We start from the raw sequence: 20,724 nt of genomic DNA, 5'->3' as shown, positions 1-20,724 counted from the left end.
TTTGATTTAGGATCTCGTTTTTCGACTTACGGCCATGGACGAATATTTCCATGTGTTCCAAGACGTCCACACTCTTTCAAAAAGTAAGCAGTACTTTGAGGAGGTTGTCCATTGCAACACTGTGTACTGTTTCATTTGTATGTTTTCCTACAGGTGACTCGTTAGCTTTATCCAGTCTCATAAAGTCAATGAGTTGTTTAAAACAGGTTCTAAAATTTCTTCCCGTTTGGTCAATACAGTATTTGTTCCAATTACTACATGTAATTTTATAAATTCCTGATTTGCTCAGTTTCCCTGCAGGTTGTATGTTGTCCAAAACCAGTTTCTTTAAGTTGTCGTTAATGGCTAAAGTGTCCTGATATATGTGTTTTTAGAACAGCTTGGCTATTTTGTCTGTGATGTCTCCTAAATATGGTATCATTATACATTCAGGTTGTCGTATGCTGTATGGAGAAGTCATTTTAGTTTGTTGGCTTACGTGATTAGTTATGCGTCGTGAAGGTGCATCTATTTCACGTTCGTGACAGCCATTGCTGTGTGCAACGTATCTGATAACATTTATTTCTGTCTCATAAGTTACCAGCATTAAGTGAAATTGGTGTGCTCTGTTTAAGGAGGATCTGAATGCAGCTTGTTTTGTTTAAGAAGGATCTGAAAGCAGCTTGTTTATGTGAGTTTGGGTGTACGGAAGATTTGTTAATGACAGTGTCTGTGTTTGTTGGGTTTCTGTGTGCGATGATGATATTGGTTGTGATCACGTTTAAAGAAATTATTTTGTTATCTTTCTGGTGTTCTATGGTGAAATGGATGTTAGTGTGTAAGTTATTGAACCTGTTTAAGAGAGTTTCCCTTTCTTCGTTGGCACCATTATACACAATGAGTGTTACAGGCCCTCTGCTTTTCCTTATCCGTATAAACGATTCAGGAAACAATCTAAGCATCGGTCCTAGACTGTTTGCCAATGGTCTACATCTACATGGATACTCTGCAAATCACATTTAAGTGCCTGGCAGAGGGTTCATAGAACCACCTTCACAATTCTCTATTATTCCAATCTCGTATAGCGCGCGGGAAGAATGAACACCTATATCTTTCCGTACGAGCTCTGATTTCCCTTATTTTATCTTTGTGATCGTTCCTTCCTATGTAAGACGGTGTCAACAAAATATTTTCGCATTCGGAGGAGAAAGTTGGTGACTGGAATTTCGTGAGAAGACCCCGTCGCAAAGAAAAACGCCTTTCTTTTAATGATTTCCATCCCAAATCCTGTATCATTTCTGTGACACTCTCTCCCATATTTCGTGATAATACAATATGTGCTGCCTTTCTTTGAACTTTTTCGATGTTCTCAGTCAGTCTAAACGAGGACTGACAAGCGTGGTGTAGGTAGTCTCCTTAATAGGTCTGTTACATTTTCAAAGTGTCCTGCCAATAAAACGCAGCCTTTGGTTAGCCTTCCCCATAACATTTTCTATGTGTTCCTTCCAATTTAAGTTGTTCGTAGTTGTAATACCTAGGTATTTAGTTAAACTTCGGTTACACGATAAATCAGTCTAATCTAAAAGCTGTAAATTCGAGTTCCGTTTAGCACTAATTTGGATGACCTCGTACATTTCGTTATTTAAGGTCAACTGCCAATTTTCGCACAATTTCGATATTTCTTCTAAATGGTTTTGCAGTTTGTTTTGATCTCCTGATGACTTTATTAGTCGATAAACGACAGCGTCATCTGCAAACAACCGGAAGGAAGGAAGGAAGGGAGAAATAGTGCACCGCCACGATTCTTGAAAAACTCGTGTTTTTGTGTCGTGAGAGAGTCCTCCATGAACTCGCTGGAGCGCCGAGTCCGTACCGGTCGTGGCCAGCCTCGGTAAGCTCCGACAGGTCTGCCTTTCTCACTTCTTGTGCTGTACTTAACGCGCCGCTAGCGTTCGCTACTTCTGTTGGCACTCAAACACCCGTGGCTCCAGACAATGACTGCTGTTGAGCAACTAACTGCCTCCTTTCCTTTTTTCTGATGTGTAGAATTAGCCTTAAGTGTAGTAGTAAGGCTGATCACAAATAAACAGTGCTAATCGGATCCCAGAACTCCACGAGTCTGCTGCGGCGAGCATCCTGTCGCATCTCAGAAGCCGCGCCTATCCTAGGTGCCCCGTGAGTTTGGCGCTGATCCAAGTTATCAGCCTGCCTTCAGTGGGAATTCGTCGTTCTGCAGTTGCTCTTCACCGCTCAGAAATTGCAGACTGACCTCAAACCCCTCTGTCAGGACTCGACAACGATCGACATCAATAAAGTATGCCTTGTGTTAGTAGGAGTACAGCAAGGACACGTGGTGTTTATCTTTCAGACACTTATAGGTGACACCAAAACCGGCCCATACCTGCCTGTGCAGGAGACAGTATGTGGCAGGCTCCCTAGAGCGGCGATGAAAAGCTGCAATGTCAGCGACTGACTCCAGAAGACAGAGCCTTTCCCTCTAAGAGCGTCTCTTCTGACAATCGCTTCATGAGACATCGAACACGGACAACCATCGTAATTAGGATTTGACCTCGCACCAGCATGTACGAGATTCGGCTGGCGACTCCGCCATCTCGAGCCTCGTGGCTGCGTACTGTTTAACCCTTGACGGCCACACTCGCTCGCTAAGCCGCTTCGCAGGAATTGCAGTTCTACAGTTCTTGGTTCACCTGACGTTGTCGCACAAGAGTCACAACTATTGGCGAAGATGCTGCCCTTGGCACAGTTACTCATCAACCTTTCCTTTTCTTACAAAAACTTTATTTTTTCATTTGTTACAAAATTACTCAAACTATATTTTGGTATTGTTTTCAATCTGTTACAATATTCTGTACAATAACTACAAAATATTCTTTTGATACATAGTTCTTTAAACACTTTTTCTTAAGTTTATCTTGAACTTTTTTGTTCCAAAATACACCATTTCCTCATTTTTACAAAGTTATTTAAACCCTTCTTATCTACGAATGCTTATCAATACAAATCCATAATTTATAATTAAAGCTTTCATTTTTCGTTTTTTTTTAAAGTCTTCATCATAAAATATCCTAAAATTCTTCCACATACGTGCTTCTATTAAGTTTGAATTTTCAACAAATTTGAAACAATCAGGAAATAACTGTAATTGTACAGAAATTGCTCTCCACTGTAGTATAAAACATTTCATCTCCAGAATTTTACCAAATGTTCTAAAAATGTCCTTCAAATGAAACAGTAACATGTTTTATGTTGTTGTAATAGTAACATATCCAATGTGTTTTTAGTTGGTTTACGTATTCAAGTTAACAGTTATATATCCATCATTCTATTTTTTCCACACTAATTCAGAAATCACGAATGTAGCTCAAAAATGTTTAATTTTTAATTCTGTGATTGATATCAAAGCTAATAAATTCACCATCCGTTCTGTGAAGCTAACTTTGTAGAAAAAGCACTTCTCATATTTCAAATTTATTTGATCATTTCTTTGTCTTCCTGTATCATTATTTATTTCGTGAAAGACGCTACACTCTGTTCAGCGATAGAAAAAGAACGAAAATGTGGTTTCCTTAGTTCTGTCATTTTAAAACTGTAAGACCAGTTTGTGATTAAGTATAATAACATTATACTATAGATTTTATATTATTGTGTTTTATATTCGTTCAGTTTGGCACCGACTCTGTAATAAATTATAATTCCCAGTTCTCTTAAATTCTGGAATAACGTCCTAAACAAATATTGCTTGAAGCAATGTAAGTGAATCAGTGACCAGCATGTTGGCCACGGGCCAAGTCAGCACAGCAGTGGTGAGTCGGCAGACAGGTTGCAGGGTGTACGGTTTTCTCCACATCTGAGGTGTCTCACTTGGGGTTGAAGTGCTTCGCTGCCACATTCAGGAATGAAAGTGAACGCAATACTGACAATATTGGCAGCAGTCGTCGAACAATAATATAATAAAACTATTACCACTAAGGGACAGTAATCAGCAAATCACAGACTCGCATAGTTGAAAATTCCACTACTGAAACACTTTTTTTATTTGTGAAGCATCGTCTCTGAAGACAGGCCCCCCACTATCGAAATTAGAAAGTCAACGAGGTAATTCAAAAAAATGGTTCAAATGGCTCTGAGCACTATGGGACTTAACTTCTTTGGTCATCAGTCCCCTAGAACCTAGAACTACTTAAACCTAACTAACCTAAAGACATCACACACATCCATGCCCGAGGCAGGATTCGAACCTGCGACCGTAGCAGTCACGCGGTTCCGGACTGCGCGCCTAGAACCGCTAGACCACCGCGGCCGGCAACGAGGTAATTCAGGCACATCAGGACGTGGGAGGCATCTGCTAAATCCTTAAATGCTTATTGGAATTGAAAGCCAGATACAAATGTAAAATAGACAGAAAACTACTGAAAGTGGTGCAAAGATGGACATGGAGGAGGGTCCGCAGAAGAAGATGAAACTAGAAGGAAAAAAAAAGCGGGAATTCCAACACACAATAAAAGATAGACAAGCCTTCTAGGAAACACATAGTATAAAGCACGCAAGTTTTGCCGCTCTCTTAAGATATAAGGAATAGAGTTCAATGCAAAAAAAAAAAAAAAAAAAAAAAAGGTTGAGGGGTAGATGTAGATCTGAGAAACAAATATATTGAAACATGAAGAGTACTTAAGTGCAGGAAGTATCAGGCGCTGAAAAGGGTCTCGGCAGAATGGAAGAAGCAGTCTTACCAAGCAGCCATCAGGGCAATGGATCCCAAACTGGGAGACATTTTGTTAGGAGGGTGGAGGGGGGTATGGGGTAGTTTGAAATTGTCTACAGGGTAAGACAGAGAGGTGCGATTATGGTCCATGCGTCAGCTTAGTAGTTTTTCTTACAACAGCGTCTTCATTATGTTTATGTCAGGCGTCCCTGACCCACAATAACAGATAACGTATTTCTTTGCAAAATGACATTGCTCGTGGATTTCTTTGAATATGTAAACTGGCTTCATCTCGTCTTTACAATAAATATGGTGAATATTTTAAAAGCAGCAAATAAAGTTGTCAGTTTTCTTTGAATATTGGAGCTTTACCAAATGGTGCAGGAGTTAAAGACGCTTCAATGGGAAAGACCGACAATTATGACCGATGATAGAAATGAAAATTCTACCACGTCTGCGATGCGAAAAATCTAAAAATGAATACCCTTTCTCAGTCAATAAAAGACTACTTTTAAATAGCGAAACACGAACTATAACACAATTTATTGAAGTGTGGAAAGTCAACATCAACAGTCTCAATAACACTGACTCCATTCGCCGGAACGAAGTCAACCGAAAATGAAGTTTGAAGTACGACAGCAAAGAGAAAGAAAGCGAATAAATATGTAAAGTCGGAGAATGACATAAAATGCCCATAGCAAGGTACGCAGAAATGTAATTAAGGTGTCTCAGATCAAACCGTGTCTAAAAAGACGGTAAGGAATAAAGAGTAGCAACAGTTTAAATTCCTCGTTACTTCTTGGCTACTGTGCACGTGAATATTGCAAAATAAGGTAGCTTTGACCAGGCGTTTTCTTTGCCTCTCCTCATAAGTTAGTAACTAACTTGTTAGCCCACTTGTTTTCAATATGTTCATTTCCATGTTTCATAAATTCTGAAATGTATGAATTTTCATTTTTCACTTGTAGATCTTGACGACTGCGGTAAAGCAGAAACACTTAACCGCACAAATAAATAAATACCTATATTGTGTGATGAGTGGAGGCTGCCTCTAAATGTGGGAACATATAAGTTAATGCAGGCAAGTGGGAAAATGATCATGTACTGTTCCAATATAGGATTAGAGCTGAAGAGCTTAACAAAGTCACATCGATTAAATTTCTATGTGTGACGTCGCTAAGCGACGTTGAATGGAACGAGCGAGTGAAGTTGTAGTAGAGAAGCCGTGGTTTGCTCACAACACTGACGCACAGTCTGAAAATGAAAAAAATTTCCGCACCGGCCGGAATCGAAAGCGGGACTCCGCGATCTAGAGGCAGCGACTCTGTCTGTTACACTACGAAATTACAATGAAATGAACACCCTTAGCTGCTTAAAGGCGTTGACATATGTCAACGGGGACAGTTGAAAATGTGTGCCCCGACTGGGACTCGAACCCGGGATCTCCTGCTTACATGGGATTAGAAAAAAAAATCGATAGAGCGTCTGCCATTTTGTTCGCATTTCTTCGTTGCATCTGCTCGGGGCGGACGTCGTAAGACGTCCATTGAGGTTCGTTGTTGACCGATCAACTCAGTTTTTTTTTTATTATTATTATTATTATTACAGAGGGCACCTAACTCTCTGACCGAACACGCTGAGCTACCGTGCCGGCTATCCATCACAGTACACAGAGGATAGCGCGAGTGCAAGGATTTATCTCTGGCACGCCTCCCGCGAAACCCACATTCTCAACGTATTGTCCCGCACTACATTTGTAGTTCCCCCGCCCATTATACTCATTACTCGCGGCGCGTTGCCATCTGTTCTTTCCCACATGTCCGAGAGAACAGATACCATCTTAGTATATATACACTACGAAATGTAGACAAGACGAGAGAAAACAGGACTAACAGGGAAGCAAATAAACAGTCGTTTTTCCGTCGCTCCAATTGCGAGTGGAACGGGAAAGGGAGTGCTTGCAGTAACACTAGGTACACTTCCCCATGCACCCTTTGGTAGCTTCGAGAGTGTGGATGTGGGTGTAGAAGTCTCCAGAAATAGGTGTGTACGTTGATAAAAAATAGTTGTGAAGTTTAGGTAGGTGCACAACTCGCGTGTTGTGGCGGACGTCTGACGGCGATCAGGTGGTGTGAGCAATGCTGGGACACTGACATGTCCTAGAGCGTGACGGAGGTCCTGGATGTGGACCCAGCTGCCCCCGGCCTCAGCCCTTGACGGCCGCGTAGCCCTGCGAGACGGTGGCGGGCTGGAGGCGCGCCGGCTCCGCCGTGGCCAGCTGCCACGCCAGCAGCGGGGCGGCCGTGCCGTGCAGCTCCTGCGAGCCGCGGTCGGCCTCCGGGGGCGGCGCGCTGGGGGCGGCGGGGGCGGGCGGCAGCGCCTGCGTTCGCGAGCAGCAGCGGCGGTCGCCCGCATCGCCCTCGAAGCGCGGGCAGAAGGGCTCCTCGCCCTCCGGCGTGCTCACGCAGAACGAACCGCTGGCGCTGCCCACGCAGAGACACAGGGAGCAAAGCAGGTAATATTAACACGATGGGAAACCCAGGATGGAATGTAACAGTATAACGAAAAGCATAGTTGTGCCTTTCTGCGACTTAGCATCTCCGCTATGTGGTGAGTAGCAACTAAAAGAGAGGCACACAGTTACCTTACGACCAACAGTGCCTTTGTCAAAATAATTAGACAACACACACACACACACACACACACACACACACACACACACACACACACAGAACACTCTCTCCCTCTCTCTCTCTCTCTCTCTCTCTCTCTCTCTCTCTCTCACACACACACAATTTCAGTCTTTGGCAGCTGGAGCCACATTAAGTCTGCCTGCAGCTACCAGAGACTGTGTGAGTTGAATTTGTGTGTGTGTGTGTGTGTGTGTGTGTGTGTGTGTGTGTGTGTGTGTGTGTGTGTTTCGTTTAAGTCTGGCTGGCAGAGACTGTGGTAATGTGTGTGTGAACTGTGCTTGCGTGAGTGTGTATATGTTGTCTAATTTTGACAAAGACCTTGTTGGCTGAAAGCTCATTGTATGACAGGCTTTCCGTTGTGCCTTTCTGCGACTCAGCATCTCCGCTATATGGAGAGTAGCAACTATCCTTCTCATTATACTGTTCATATTAAGACAGGGCGAATTAAAATTAGCCAAGTGACAACTTTCAATAACTTACATAGTATAATAAAAATGTATGAGAAGTCAGATTGCTACTTAATGTAAAGAAGACAGATGGAGCTGGCGGAGTTGGTGGTCTTGAGTGCGTGAGGTGTGCTTGCTTGTGTGAATAAATGGTGTGTGTTTCTCTTTTGCTCATGAAGGCTGTGACCGGAAGCTTTGTGTGTCTTTCAGTTGTGCCTGTCTGCAACTTTACGTGACTTCTTTACGGCAAATAGCAATCTATCTTTTCCCACGTTCTTGATACTCCTGCCTGCAGTTTCCATTGTTTGTTAGCTTGCTTAATAGCTAAAAATCATCGCAATATTCCCCAAAAATTCCCTGAGGTGACAAAAACTCCTGCGATACGTTATGTCGTCGTGTCGGACGTCCTTTTGCACGGCGTGGCGTCAGCTCAACAAGTCTCTGGAAGTCTACTGCAGAAATACTCGGCCATGCTGCCTCTTTAGCCGTAAATAATCGCGAAAGCTTTGCCGATGCAGCATTTTGCGCACGACCTGACTACTCGAATATGTCTCATAAATTTTCGATTCAATTCATGTCGAGCGATTTGGGTATAATGTTCTTCAAACCAATCGCAAACATTTATGGCCGAGTGACATAGCGCATATTCATCCAAAAAAATTCCATCGTTGTTTGCGAACATGAAGCCCACGAATGGCTCCAAACGATCTCCATGCACCCGAACATAACCATTTCCAGTCAACGGTCGGTCAGTCCACGTAAACATAGCACAGTAGAATAAATTTCTTCTATTTTCGGAGATTATCACAAAACTTTCGGTCAACAGCTTGCACATTGCCTTGTTGACTACTAGGGCCCATGGCCTCGTGGGGTCTTTTACTAAAAAAAACTACTTCCTACTTGAGGTGACCCGAGGATATTTAGAATCAACATCATTTGAATTTAAATGTAAATGACTATCACAGAACATAATGTATGATAGCCTTCATTTTTTCTAACGTTCACACCATTTTCTTTGACACTTCTTTCCCACTTTACCACAATCTTTAAGCACGGGCTTCCATGGCAGTTGCACAGTCAAAAATTGCTTTTGTGTATGTGACCGCACTGTCGATGTGTAAAATTCTCCGACGTATTGGCCACTGTGCAAGTGACCTTCCTCTGATGTTTCTGTTAGCAACAGTACTCAGAGAAAGGCCGTTTGCAACACTGGCAGAAACGTTTGAGAATTTTACATACTGACAATGCGGTCACATACCATGAAGAATTTTCTGATTTAATCAAATTTTTTTCTCTTGTTCTGTATTCTCCACTATTGGCACTTATGATTGCTCCAAAGCAGTTGTCGCAGCAGGAATAAATCGTAAACTTGTTACTAGTTTGTCACTAGTTTATCCTATATCTTGTGTCCAGAAATCAGAAGATTAATACCTCTATAACTGTCACATTTTCTGCGATCACCTTTTTCTTAAATAATGGGATATCAACCACTATTTCCCAGTATTCTGATATGTTGATGTATTTCCAACAAGAATTTATAAAATTCAGTAGTTTTATGAGTAACAATTCCCAAGTATATTTAAATAATTTCACATTGAGGTTGTCTTGCGCTGAAGATTTTCTGTTTTTAGATTTTTTGACACAGCGTTTATCGAGAGATGATGAGGAAAATGGAAAAAATGCACCTAGTGACAAGGATCAAAGGAAGAACTAGACTATGGAAACAATCCAACCACTCATTTTCTGAAATGGGGTTAATTTGAATTATATCTCTTCCATCTTTATTGTTTCAGCAGCCCATAAGTTTTAGTTTGTTTCCCATGTACATCATGCTCCATTTCACTCAGAAAGTATTCCCACCTTTGTTATTTCATTTTTCTTGTCTCTCTTTTGACAACTGCTATGCGTTGCTTATACTCGATGTAGACTTCTTGTTTTTTCGATTGCAGATATTTCAGGTAGGATTGTTTCTTCCATTTTATGATGTCTGCTAGTTATTGGTTACAGCCTGGAATTCTCCTTTTGTCCTTACATTGCATCCGTTTCCCTAAAGCTTCACTAGCAGCTATGTCTATTGTTCTTACTATTTCTTTCCGCTCTTCATTAACGTTCTGTTTTTCTTGTACGTACTTTAGTACTTTGTCTAAACTTTTTCTGTTTGACCATCTAATACTTGGATATGTATTCTATAGACTTCTTCTCGTTGAGGTTTTTGATCGTGCTGTTACTGTTATACAGTGGGTTCTTAGTTTTGATATTACCAGAAAATGATCAGTATGTAGACTCTAGTGTCTTGTATTACTGGGATGGCTTTCCCATTTACAATAAGATACTATTATAGATATATTACCTCTTAACATACTATGTAAATTTATGGATGGCTGAAAGTGGAGAATACTATTTCTTATTCTAAAGTTGTTAATGGTCGAAAAACCTCTTAACTGATCTCTATTGTATTTTTTGTCCGTTCTTCATGTGGCCCTACTATTTCTTGAATGGTAGATTTACCTATTCCCGCACTGAAATCTCCAGGAAGTAATAAATATCGTGCTTTAGGTTTTTCATTCATCGTCCTCCGCATGTATTCGAATCCCCTCTGTTCTGGGTTCCCCACTGTCCATGATTCAGTACCATACAATGGTTTGCTCCAGACATACATTCTCAAAAATTTCTTCTTCAAATTAAGGCCTATGTTTGATACTAGGACACCACACACATCCATGCCCGAGGCAGGATTCGAACCTGCGACCGTAGCGGTCGCGCGGTTCCAGACTGAAGCGCCTAGAACCGCTCGGCCACTCTGGCCGGCCCAATGGGCTCAGACGTGACACAACTGAAGTCACAAATGGCAGCGGTTTGGGGTCTGTGGATGCACGCTACGGGGCATCTGTGTCGGAGCTGTCACTGAAATAACCGGTTGGTAACCTATTGCTGCTACAGGTGCAGTACGATGCACCAGAGCCACATGCCGAACACTATCGTCTTCCCTCTTTGTAGTGCCACGTGGCCGTTCGCAGCCTGCTCATATTGCCGTCGTACATTCTCTGCCACGTTTGTCTGCATTATCGCGTAAGAAACATCCAGTTTCTCGTAGCCCTATTACACGACCTCGTTCAAACTCAGTGTGATGTTGATAATGGCATCCGTTTCACGGTGAAGGCATTCTTGACTAATATCAACCCACCACGTCTAATCTAAAAGGTATCTAACGATTACGACCGTTATAGCGTGTATTTAAAGCAAACCAGATTTCTGTCCTCTTAGTGGTGCTACTGTCGCCACTACAGGAGACTGATGGAAATTTTAAATATTAATTTTTCACACGTAGAAACTGTGTAAACCTAGCAACTATAGTTTATGTCGTACAACTCCTTTTCGTGTTGCGATTTTTTCCGTACACATCAACTTGAACAACCGTTGGGTTGCTACTTCCGCAAATGCTTTGAGATATTATGTTGAGCCGGCCGTTGTGGTGGAGAGGTTCTAGGGGCTTCAGTCCGGACCCGCGCTGCTGTTACGGTCGCAGGTTCGAATCCTGCCTCGGGCATGGATGTGTGTGTGATGTCCTTCGGTTAGTTAGGTTTAACTTAGTCCTAAGTCTAGGGGACTGATGACCTCAGATGTTACGTTCCATAGTGCTCAGAGACATTTTTATTATGATGAAATGTTGTCTATCCCTTCTGTCTTATTTTATCTCAACTCTCTTAAATTCGGAGTCTAATAATGGACCCCTATGTCTTCCATATTGACTCCAGTTTGTTCCTCTATCACGTTATCGGCCAAGTCCTCCCTGTCATAGAGGCCTTCAATGTACTCTTTCGACTTACCCGCACTCTCTTCTGCGTTTAACAATGGAACTGCACTCGTAATGTTGCCACGCTTGCTTTTGTTCTGGCTGTCCTATGTGCTGAGCCACTCCTCCTGATGATCATGCCTTCATAGATTTCTTCATATCTTTTCTGCAACCATTTCGGCTTGGCTGCTCTGCTCTTTCTATATATTTGATTCGCAACGATTTGCGTTTTATCCTGATTGTTCTGGAACATTTTTTGTGCTTTTTTTCTTTCGCCAATCAATTGAAGTCTTTCCCGTGTTACTAAAGGTGTCTTCTGATGTGCAAGCGCTGTTCCTAAGGTTGACCGCCCAACATCTCTGATTGCCCTTTTTACAGATGTGCAGTCCTCTACAAATGAAATTCACGCGTTGGTATTCCTTGTTGGACTATGCACATCCATAGCGACGTTCAAACACTTCTGATCTTTTCTTAGTACTTCAGCATCCCATTTCCTTCCTTAAAAATTCTGCCGGTTGATTCTCTTAAATTTCGGTGTACCCTTCATCATTGCTGAACTGCGATCTGAGTCTATATCTGCTCCTGGGTAAGCCTTATGATACAACATCTGATTTCGGATTCTCTGTATGACCATGCTATAACCAAGATGGAATCTTCCCAAGTCTCCACATCTTTCCCAAGTATACTTCTTCCTCTTGTGATCCTTCAACAGAGTATTTGCTATTACAGTCTGAAATTATTGTAGAACTCAGTCTTTCTCACCTCTTGCTCATACTGCCAAGCATATATTCTCCCATAATACTTCTTACTATTCCTCCCCCTACTACCAAGTCCTAATTCACCATGACTATTAGTTTTTCATCTCCCTTTGCACACTGAATTACCCGTTAAATATCCTCATATACGAGGAACGTTTGAAAAGCCCGTGCAAAAATAAAAACTGCTTACGGATTTGTGGTAAACTTTTTTTATTTTTCGACACAGTCTCCTTTTAGACTTATACAATTCGTCCAACGCTGTTCTAATTTGTTGATCCCTTCCGAATAATAGGAATTGTCCAAGTCTGCAAAATAGCTATATTTGCTGCAATCACTTCTCGTTTGAATGAAATCTTCGTCGTGAGAGCTATTTCTTCAAATTGGGGAACAAATAGTAGTCCGAGGGAGCCAAGTCTGGAGAATAGGAGGGATGTTAAACGAGTTAGAATCCTATTTCCATTAATTGTGCGATCACAGCTGCTGAGGTGGGTGCTGGTGCATTGTCGTGATGGAAAAGGACTTTTTTGCGGTCCAGTCGCCGGCGATTTTCTTGCAACTCGGTTTTCAAACTGTCCAATAACGATGAATAATATGCACCTGTAATAGTTTTACCCTTTTCCAGATAGTCGATGACGATTGTCCCCTGCGAATCCCAAACGACAGTTGTCGTAACCTTTCCGGCCGAAGAAATGGTTTTCGCCTTTTTTGGTGCAGATTCTCCCTTGGTAACAATTGTATAGATTGTTCTTTGGTCTCGGGAGTATAGTAAGGTACCCATGTTTCATCCACAGTGACGAAACGACGCTTACAATCCTTAGGCTTCTTCCTGAACAGCTGCAATCCATCCTTGCAACACTTCACACTTTTCCGTTTTTGCTCAAGCGAGAGCTACCGAGGGACCCATCTTGCGGATAACTTTCTCATGTCCAAATGTTTATGAAAAATATTATGTACCCGTTCATTCGAGATGCCCACAGCACCAGTAATCTCACGCACCTTAACTCTTCTGTCATCCATCACCACATCATGGATTTTATCAATGAATTCTGGAGTTGTAACCTACACAGGGCGTCCAGAACGTTCAGCATCACTTGTGCCCATATGGCCACTCCGAAAATTTTGAAACCACTTATAAACAGTTCTAATCGAGGATGCAGAGTCGCCGTAATATTTATCAGGCTTCTCTTTAGTCTCATGAGGCCTTTTGCCTTTCAGATATTCTTTTTCATTCATTTTTTGACAATCACTCGACTTCCTTGATACATACGAATGCTAAACAAAGTAATTGACCAGTATGGCTGAAACTAGGTATGCGTTCTTTCCAAAGATGCTCCTAACTAAACGTGACGTCGATACGCACCGGTGTTGCCATCTCTCGCACTTTGCACGGATTTTTGAAACGACCCTCGTACTTCCTCTCTGTCTTCATCTTCAGCCTGCGGATTTGGCATGTATACGTGAAGTATCATGATTGGTGCGGATTTGCTATCGATTCTGATGAGAACAAGTCGTTCACTGTTCACCACTCTCTGACCTACCTTCGTATTCACAACGCGTCCTAGGCCCGTTATACCATTCTCTGCTGGTATTGACGTTAACCTGTACTCGCTTCACTAGAAGTCCTTGTCTTCTTTCCATTTAACCTCACTGACCCCCACTATATCTAGATTCAGCCTCAACATTTCCCTTTTCACATTCTCTAACTTCTATACTACGTTCAAACTTCTGATATTCGAAGCTCAGCCTCGTAGACTATTATCCTGTCATTGGTTGTTCCAACTTTTTCCTCCGTGCAGGGCAGCGGCGAGCTCTCAGGCGCCTTGCCACGGTCCGCGCGGCTACCCCTGTCGGGGGTTAGAGTCCTACTTCCAGCAGGGGTGTGTATGTGTTGTCCTTAGAGCAAGTTAGTTTAAGTTAGATTAAGTAGTGTGTAAGCCCTGGGGACCGATTAATTCAGCAGTATGGTCCCATAGGAACTTACCACAAATTTCCAATTTTCCAGTTTTTCCCCATGGTCACCTCGCCCCTCGCAGTCCCCTCCCAGAGATGGGGGACTAATCCAGAAACTTTTGCCAATATCGAGATCATCATGACACTTTTTCAGTTACAGGCCCCATTTGCTGTCGACATATGTACATCATGTGTCTTAATGCAGTGGTTTCCACTGCCTCCTGTATCCTCGTGCCGTTGATCATGTCTGATTGTCCCGCCTTTTCAGGAAGTTTCACGCCTAAAGAGCAAGAAAGCGCCCTGAATGTGTGTCAGATTTGACAAGGCCACTGGTGGACCAAGGGTAACTTTTTATGCCGGCAGTATTCGGCCGCCATTGCCGATGATGTTTTATTCCAAATCTAAGCAGTGTCTGGGTGTGAACCAAGGATCCAGGATGTTCTGATCTCTAGTCAAAGTGGATACACCTAGACGACAGGTGGACTACTCTCGTGTACAAGTAGTTGGTCTTGTAGTCATACTTTTTGCCTTTTATGAAACTTTTTCTTCTTGGATGTGTAGAGCTATGTGGTTGTTGAATCTGAGGGAGAGTGTTGTACCGACAGGATAGTGTATCTAGGAACACATGATGATTGCTGTTCGGTGTTTGAATCTAGTGACCGATTTTAAAATAGTACGAGTTTTATGTATGGAAGTGCTATATAATGTGTTGAAGGTACGTGGGAGCTACTGTTAATTCCCCAGTTTCAGACTTTTATGGCGAGTGAAATATGTACATATGATAAGTTAAGCTGTACTTCATTAACAGGGCACAATGTCGTAGCTGGAAACAGATGGCGTTTATACCACGGAACATGTAATATTTGCAAATGAAATGGGTTGATTTAATGTCTTATTGCTCTATCTCGAAATTCGGAATTTCTGTTAGTTTCGAATAGTACGGGTCAGGAGTACGAAACACGTACAGCTCAGTCTGGTTGCTTCCTCAGTTCTACACACACCATTCTTAGTTAAGAACGCCTTGGCTGCGGACAGCGGGAAATCGGTGTGGGACAGCAGTGGTGAAATGTGTGGCAGCGGCCCCGTACACACCTGGGGGGCGCGAGGTGTCCGAACAGCAGACCGCCGGGCCTGGTCGCCGCGAGGAAGCTGCCCGGCCTGTGGGCTGATCTCCCCGCGGGGGCGGCGCTGGAGGCGGAAGCGGTGGCGGAGGCGGGGGCGACGCAGCGGCGGCCGCAGGGGGCGGCGCGGCGAGCACCCTCCGCCTGCAGCGTCTCGGCCAGCAGGCAGACGGAGCGCACGTGGCTGCACAGGTGTGGGTCTGCAACAGCGGCGGCCGCTGCATCATCACACACTCCCTCCTCCTCCCTGCACCCGCAAGCTCCCTACTCGTGTTGTCGAACGGTTGAAAAACCTTTTTATACAACTACCCCGTCTGCTCGTAGCTCTGCCTCTTTATGCATATTGCTCGCGCGCGCGCACACACAATATATATATATATATATATATATATATATATATATATATATATATATATATATATATATATCCTGGTCCAAAAGTCCGGAAACACCCTCATAAAATCCTAATGGAGTAGCAAACAAGGAAACAGAGTCCCTACACACGAAGAACGGGAAGGTGGAACCTTTATAGGCTATGCCACCAACATGGCAGCCATCTTGAAAGCCGCCATCTTGAATTGAACTCCAAAATTTCAAATATGAATATGGCCATGTGACATATCAAACAGATAGAGAATTTCACCAGAAAAACAATGCCGTTGTTATTTTAAACGTAGCGTTATTCATTCTCGGGTTATAGCCAGTTACATGTGGCAGCGGTGGGACGCTCGGCAGCATGTGTGTTATGTGCCGAAGAGACATTACGCCGATGTTACACAGTTCCGAGAGATAACCAACAGTCATAGGAATGGCTCGATATGTTGTCCATTATGTTGGATTGATAATGCTGTCCTCCGAACCCAGTCCTGATGAACTTTGACCAACACATCTGGCTGAATGTGACCACACGCATCAACAATGCTTTGCTTTAGATTATGCAAATCCCGTATTTTCACAGAATAAACCATTGCTTTGACATGACCCCAAAGATAAAAATCCAAAGGAGTCAAATCTGGTGAACGTGGAGGCCACTCCCTACGACCAATCCACTTTTGAGGGAACTACACATCCAGGTATGCTCTCACGTGATGCCCATAATGTGGTCGAGCTCCATCATAATGGAAGAATTCCGGAAATGTCCCGTACTCCGTTAACAACGAGGGAAACACTTTTGCATCCAATAACCTCAAATGACCGTTGATTAAAACTTAGCATGAGTAAATGATACCTAACAGTTAAGCACATGTAACATATCAGGCATGTTATAGTCACTTTGCACCGTTTCAGAGTCCATTTTATGACTTCTCAGTACGTGATACTCACGCTGCCGAGCGTCCCACTGCTGCCGCAAGTAACTGTCTATAACCCGAGCATGAATAAAGCTATGTTTAAAATAACAACGACATTGTTTTTCTGGTGAAATTCTCTATCTGTTTGATATGTCACATGAGCATATTCCCTTTTTAAATTTTGGGGTTGAATCCAAGATGGCGGCTTTCAAGATGGCCGCCATGTTGGTGGCATAGCCTATAGAGTTTCCCCCTTCCCGTTCCTCGTGTGTAGGGACTGTTTCCTTGTTTGCTACTCCATTTAGATTTTATCAGGGTGTTTCCGCACTTTTGGACCACACTGTATATACAGGGTGTTAAAAAAAGTTACGGCCAGACTTTCAGGAAACATTCCTCACACACAAATAAAGAAAGGATCTTATCTGGACATGTGTCCGGAAAAGCTTAATTTCCATGTTAGAGTTTATTTTAGTTTCTTCCACCTACGCTCAATGGAGAACGTTATCATGATTTCATACGGGTACTCTACCTGTTCTGCTAGAACATGTGTCTTTATAAGTACGACACAACATGTGGTTCATGCACGATGGAGCTCCTGCACATTTCAGTCGAAGTGTTCGTACGCTTCTCAACAACAGATTCGGTGACCGATCGATTGGTAGAGGCGGACCAATTTCATGGCCTCCACGCTCTCCTGACCTCAACCCTCTTGACTTTCATTTATGGGGGCGTTTAAAAGCTCTTGTCTACGCAACCCCGGTACCAAATGTAGAGACTCTTCGTGCTCGTATTGTGGACGGTTGTGATACAATACGCCATTCTCCAGGGCTGCATCAGCGCATCAGGGATTCCGTGCGACGGAGGGTGGATGCATGTATCGCCGGTAACGGAGGACATTTTGAACATTTTCTGTAACAAATTGTTTGAAGTCACGCTGGTACGTTCTGTTGCTGTGTGTTTCCATTCCATGATTAATGTGATTTAAAGAGAAGTAATAAAATGAGCTCTAACATGGAAAGTAAGCGTTTCTGGACACATGTCCACGTAACATATTTTTTTTCTTTGTGTGTGAGGAATGTTTCCTGAAAGTTTGGCCATACCTTTTTGTAACACCCTGTATATATATATACCGGGTGATCAAAAAGTCAGTGTAAATATGAAAACTGAATAAATCACGGAATAATGTAGATAGAGAGAGGTACAAATTGACACACATGCTTGGAATGACATGGGGTTTTGTTAGAACCAAAAAAATACAAAATTTCAAAAATGTCCGACAGATGGCGCTTCATCTGATGAGAATAGCAATAATTAGCACAACAAAGTAAGACAAAGCAAAGATGATGTTCTTTACAGGAAATGATCAATATGTCCACCATCATTCCTCAACAATAGCTGTAGTCGAGGAATAATGCTGTGAACAGCACTGTAAAGCGCGTCCGGAGCTATGGTGAGGCATTGGCGCCGGATGTTGTCTTTCAGCATTCTTGGAGATGTCGGTCGATCACGATACACTTGCGACTTCAGGTAACCCCAAAGCCAATAATCGCACGAACTGAGGTCTGCGAAACTGGGAGGCCAAGCATGACGGAAGTGGCGGCTGAGCACACGATCATCTCCAAACGACGCGCACAAGAGATCTTTCACGAGTCTAGCAATATGGGGTGCAGCGGCATCCTGCATAAACATCGTACGTTTCAGCAGGTGTTTATGAGCCAGGTTGGGGATGATGCGATTCTGTAACGTATCGGCGTACCTCTCACCCGTCACAGTAGCAGTTACAAAACCAGAATCACGCATTTCCTCGAAAAAAAAAAAAAGGCCCGATAACGGTAGATGTGGTAAATCAAACCCATACCGTGACTTTCTCGGCGTGCAATGGAGTTTCGACGACAGTTCTAGGATTTTCGGTAGCCCAAATTCTGCAGTTGTGGGCGTTGACAGATCCTCATAGCGTGAAATGAGCTTCATCGGTCCACAATACGTTACTCAACCAATCGTCACCTTTAGCCATCTTTCGAAACGCCCAAACCGCAAATGTTCGCCGCTTCTCTAAATCGCCAGGTAACAGTTCATGATGCCGATGGATTTTGTACCGATTACATCGGAGGGTACGCCTCAGTGCCAACCAAACAGTAGTGTATGGAATGCCGGTGCGACGTGGGACTGTACGAGCGCTGACTTCCCCGTGCATAGAAGAACCCGCTACAGTCTCAATTTCTTCCTGAACTGTCTCAGCAGCATTACGCCTTGTGCTCGGTCGGCCAGTACGGGGTCTATCGTCTAAACAACCAGTGGCTTCGAAATCATTCTCGCCACAGCTGCATTTGTCAACGGACCTTTACCCGTTCGAATCCCCTTCCTACGGTGATAGGGTCGTAACGCTGAACTAGCACATTCCCCATTCTGATAATACAGCGTCACTAAAAGCGCCTTTTCAGATAACGTCAACATGCTGCGACTGCTTGCACATCTGATTCTCTCTCTCATTACAGCTCCTTTTATACACGATTGTCATGTGCAGTCACTGACGTTTTACTGTCCAGCGCCATCTATCGTACATTTTGCGAACTTTTTTTCTGGTTCTAATAAAACCCCATGTCATTCATATACTAATGATTCAAAACATTATAACCACCTACATAATAGCTTATTTGGCCGTCTTTGGCACGAAATACATCACTGATTCTGCATATCAGGTATCCGACAGTTTGTTGGTAGGTTTGTGGTGGTGTGTGGCATTGGATATCTACGCACAGGTCATGTAATTCTCGTAAATAAAGGGCTTCTGATTTCAGTACGTGGTGATGGCGCCAGATAGCGACCCAGATGAGTTTCGTAGGATTTACATCAGACGAAATTGGTCGTCTAGACATCAACGTGAGTTCACTATAATGCTCCTCAAACCACTTTAGCACGGCTGTGGCTCCGAAACACGGACAGTTAGACTACTGAAAGATGACATCGCCGTCGGGGAAGACATCAGGCATGAAGGGGTGCAAGTGGTTCGCAGCTGTCAGCGTGTCCTCCATTACCACCACAGTTCCCATTCAAGCGTAGGAGAATGTCTCCCATAGCATAACACTGCTCCCACAAGCCTGTGTCCGTGGCGCGCTGTGCGTTTCGAGCCGCTGTTCACCTCGGTGACGACCACAGCAAAAATGTCATTCACCCAAAGAGCAGACACGTTTCCATTGATCAAGGATCGAGTCCCGATGGTCCAGTGCCCACTGCAATCGTTACTGACGGTCAACATGATAACACATAGGGGCGGTCTGTTGCGGGTCTCCAAAGTTCAACCATGTATGATGGAAGCTGCGCCATGAAACGCTTAAGCGTGCGCCAGCATTGCGCTCTTTCTGCAGAGATGGGACAGACCACCATCTGCCCCACTTTACAGAGTAGGAAAGTCTCCAAACTCCCCCATTCTGTGAAGAGTCATGGACGTCCAACCATTTAGCGCCTAGTCGTAGTTTCACTGCAGAAGAACGTGAACGCTCGACCGGCTTCAACGTTTTCGAGATGCTCGTTCACAGGCTCTGAGTAATAATAATGGATTTCTCCACTTGTAGCCCATACCTTCGCTACGGTAATCCCCTGTCCGCATCCTTGTGTTAGTTTGTATCAAATCGCAAAGGAATCTGGCATGAGCCAGAGTAGTGTTGTTCGTTTTCTGCATCGCCATAAATATCATCCTTACCGTATCAGTATCTACCAAGAATTACCTGGTACGGATTGTATGCATCGCATTGAGTTCTGCCGATGGCCTCAACTTCAGATTCAGAGGGACGACACATTTATTAATTTGATTTTATTTACTGAAGAGGCTACGTTCACGAACCATGTAAATGTTAATTTGTATAACATGCGTTATTGGGCAACTGAAAATCCATGTCGGCTGCGGCAAGCTGCACACCAAAAACCGTGGTTGATGAATCTATGGTATGGGATTCTGGTGGACAGTTATGGGCC

General features: G+C 43.4%; 1 protein-coding gene across 1 annotated transcript in view; it reads right to left on the bottom strand.

The window, feature by feature from the left end:
* Positions 1 to 2,756: 2,756 nt before the first annotated feature.
* The window catches only part of LOC126278490 (phospholipase A1 member A-like), a 181,846-nt gene continuing 163,878 nt past the window's right edge, over positions 2,757 to 20,724 (bottom strand). The window contains exons 6-8 of the mRNA XM_049978650.1: positions 15,435 to 15,663; positions 6,908 to 7,185; positions 2,757 to 6,733 (exon numbers count right to left, since the gene is read on the bottom strand). Coding sequence (XP_049834607.1) covers positions 6,909 to 7,185; positions 15,435 to 15,663 — 506 coding nt within the window. The 3' untranslated portion in view covers positions 2,757 to 6,733; position 6,908. The remainder of the gene's footprint in view (positions 6,734 to 6,907; positions 7,186 to 15,434; positions 15,664 to 20,724) is intronic.

This window comes from Schistocerca gregaria, chromosome 6 (assembly GCF_023897955.1).
Source record: "Schistocerca gregaria isolate iqSchGreg1 chromosome 6, iqSchGreg1.2, whole genome shotgun sequence".
NCBI classification, from domain to species: domain Eukaryota; kingdom Metazoa; phylum Arthropoda; class Insecta; order Orthoptera; family Acrididae; genus Schistocerca; species Schistocerca gregaria.
This window is presented reverse-complemented; position numbering and strand designations above follow the sequence as displayed.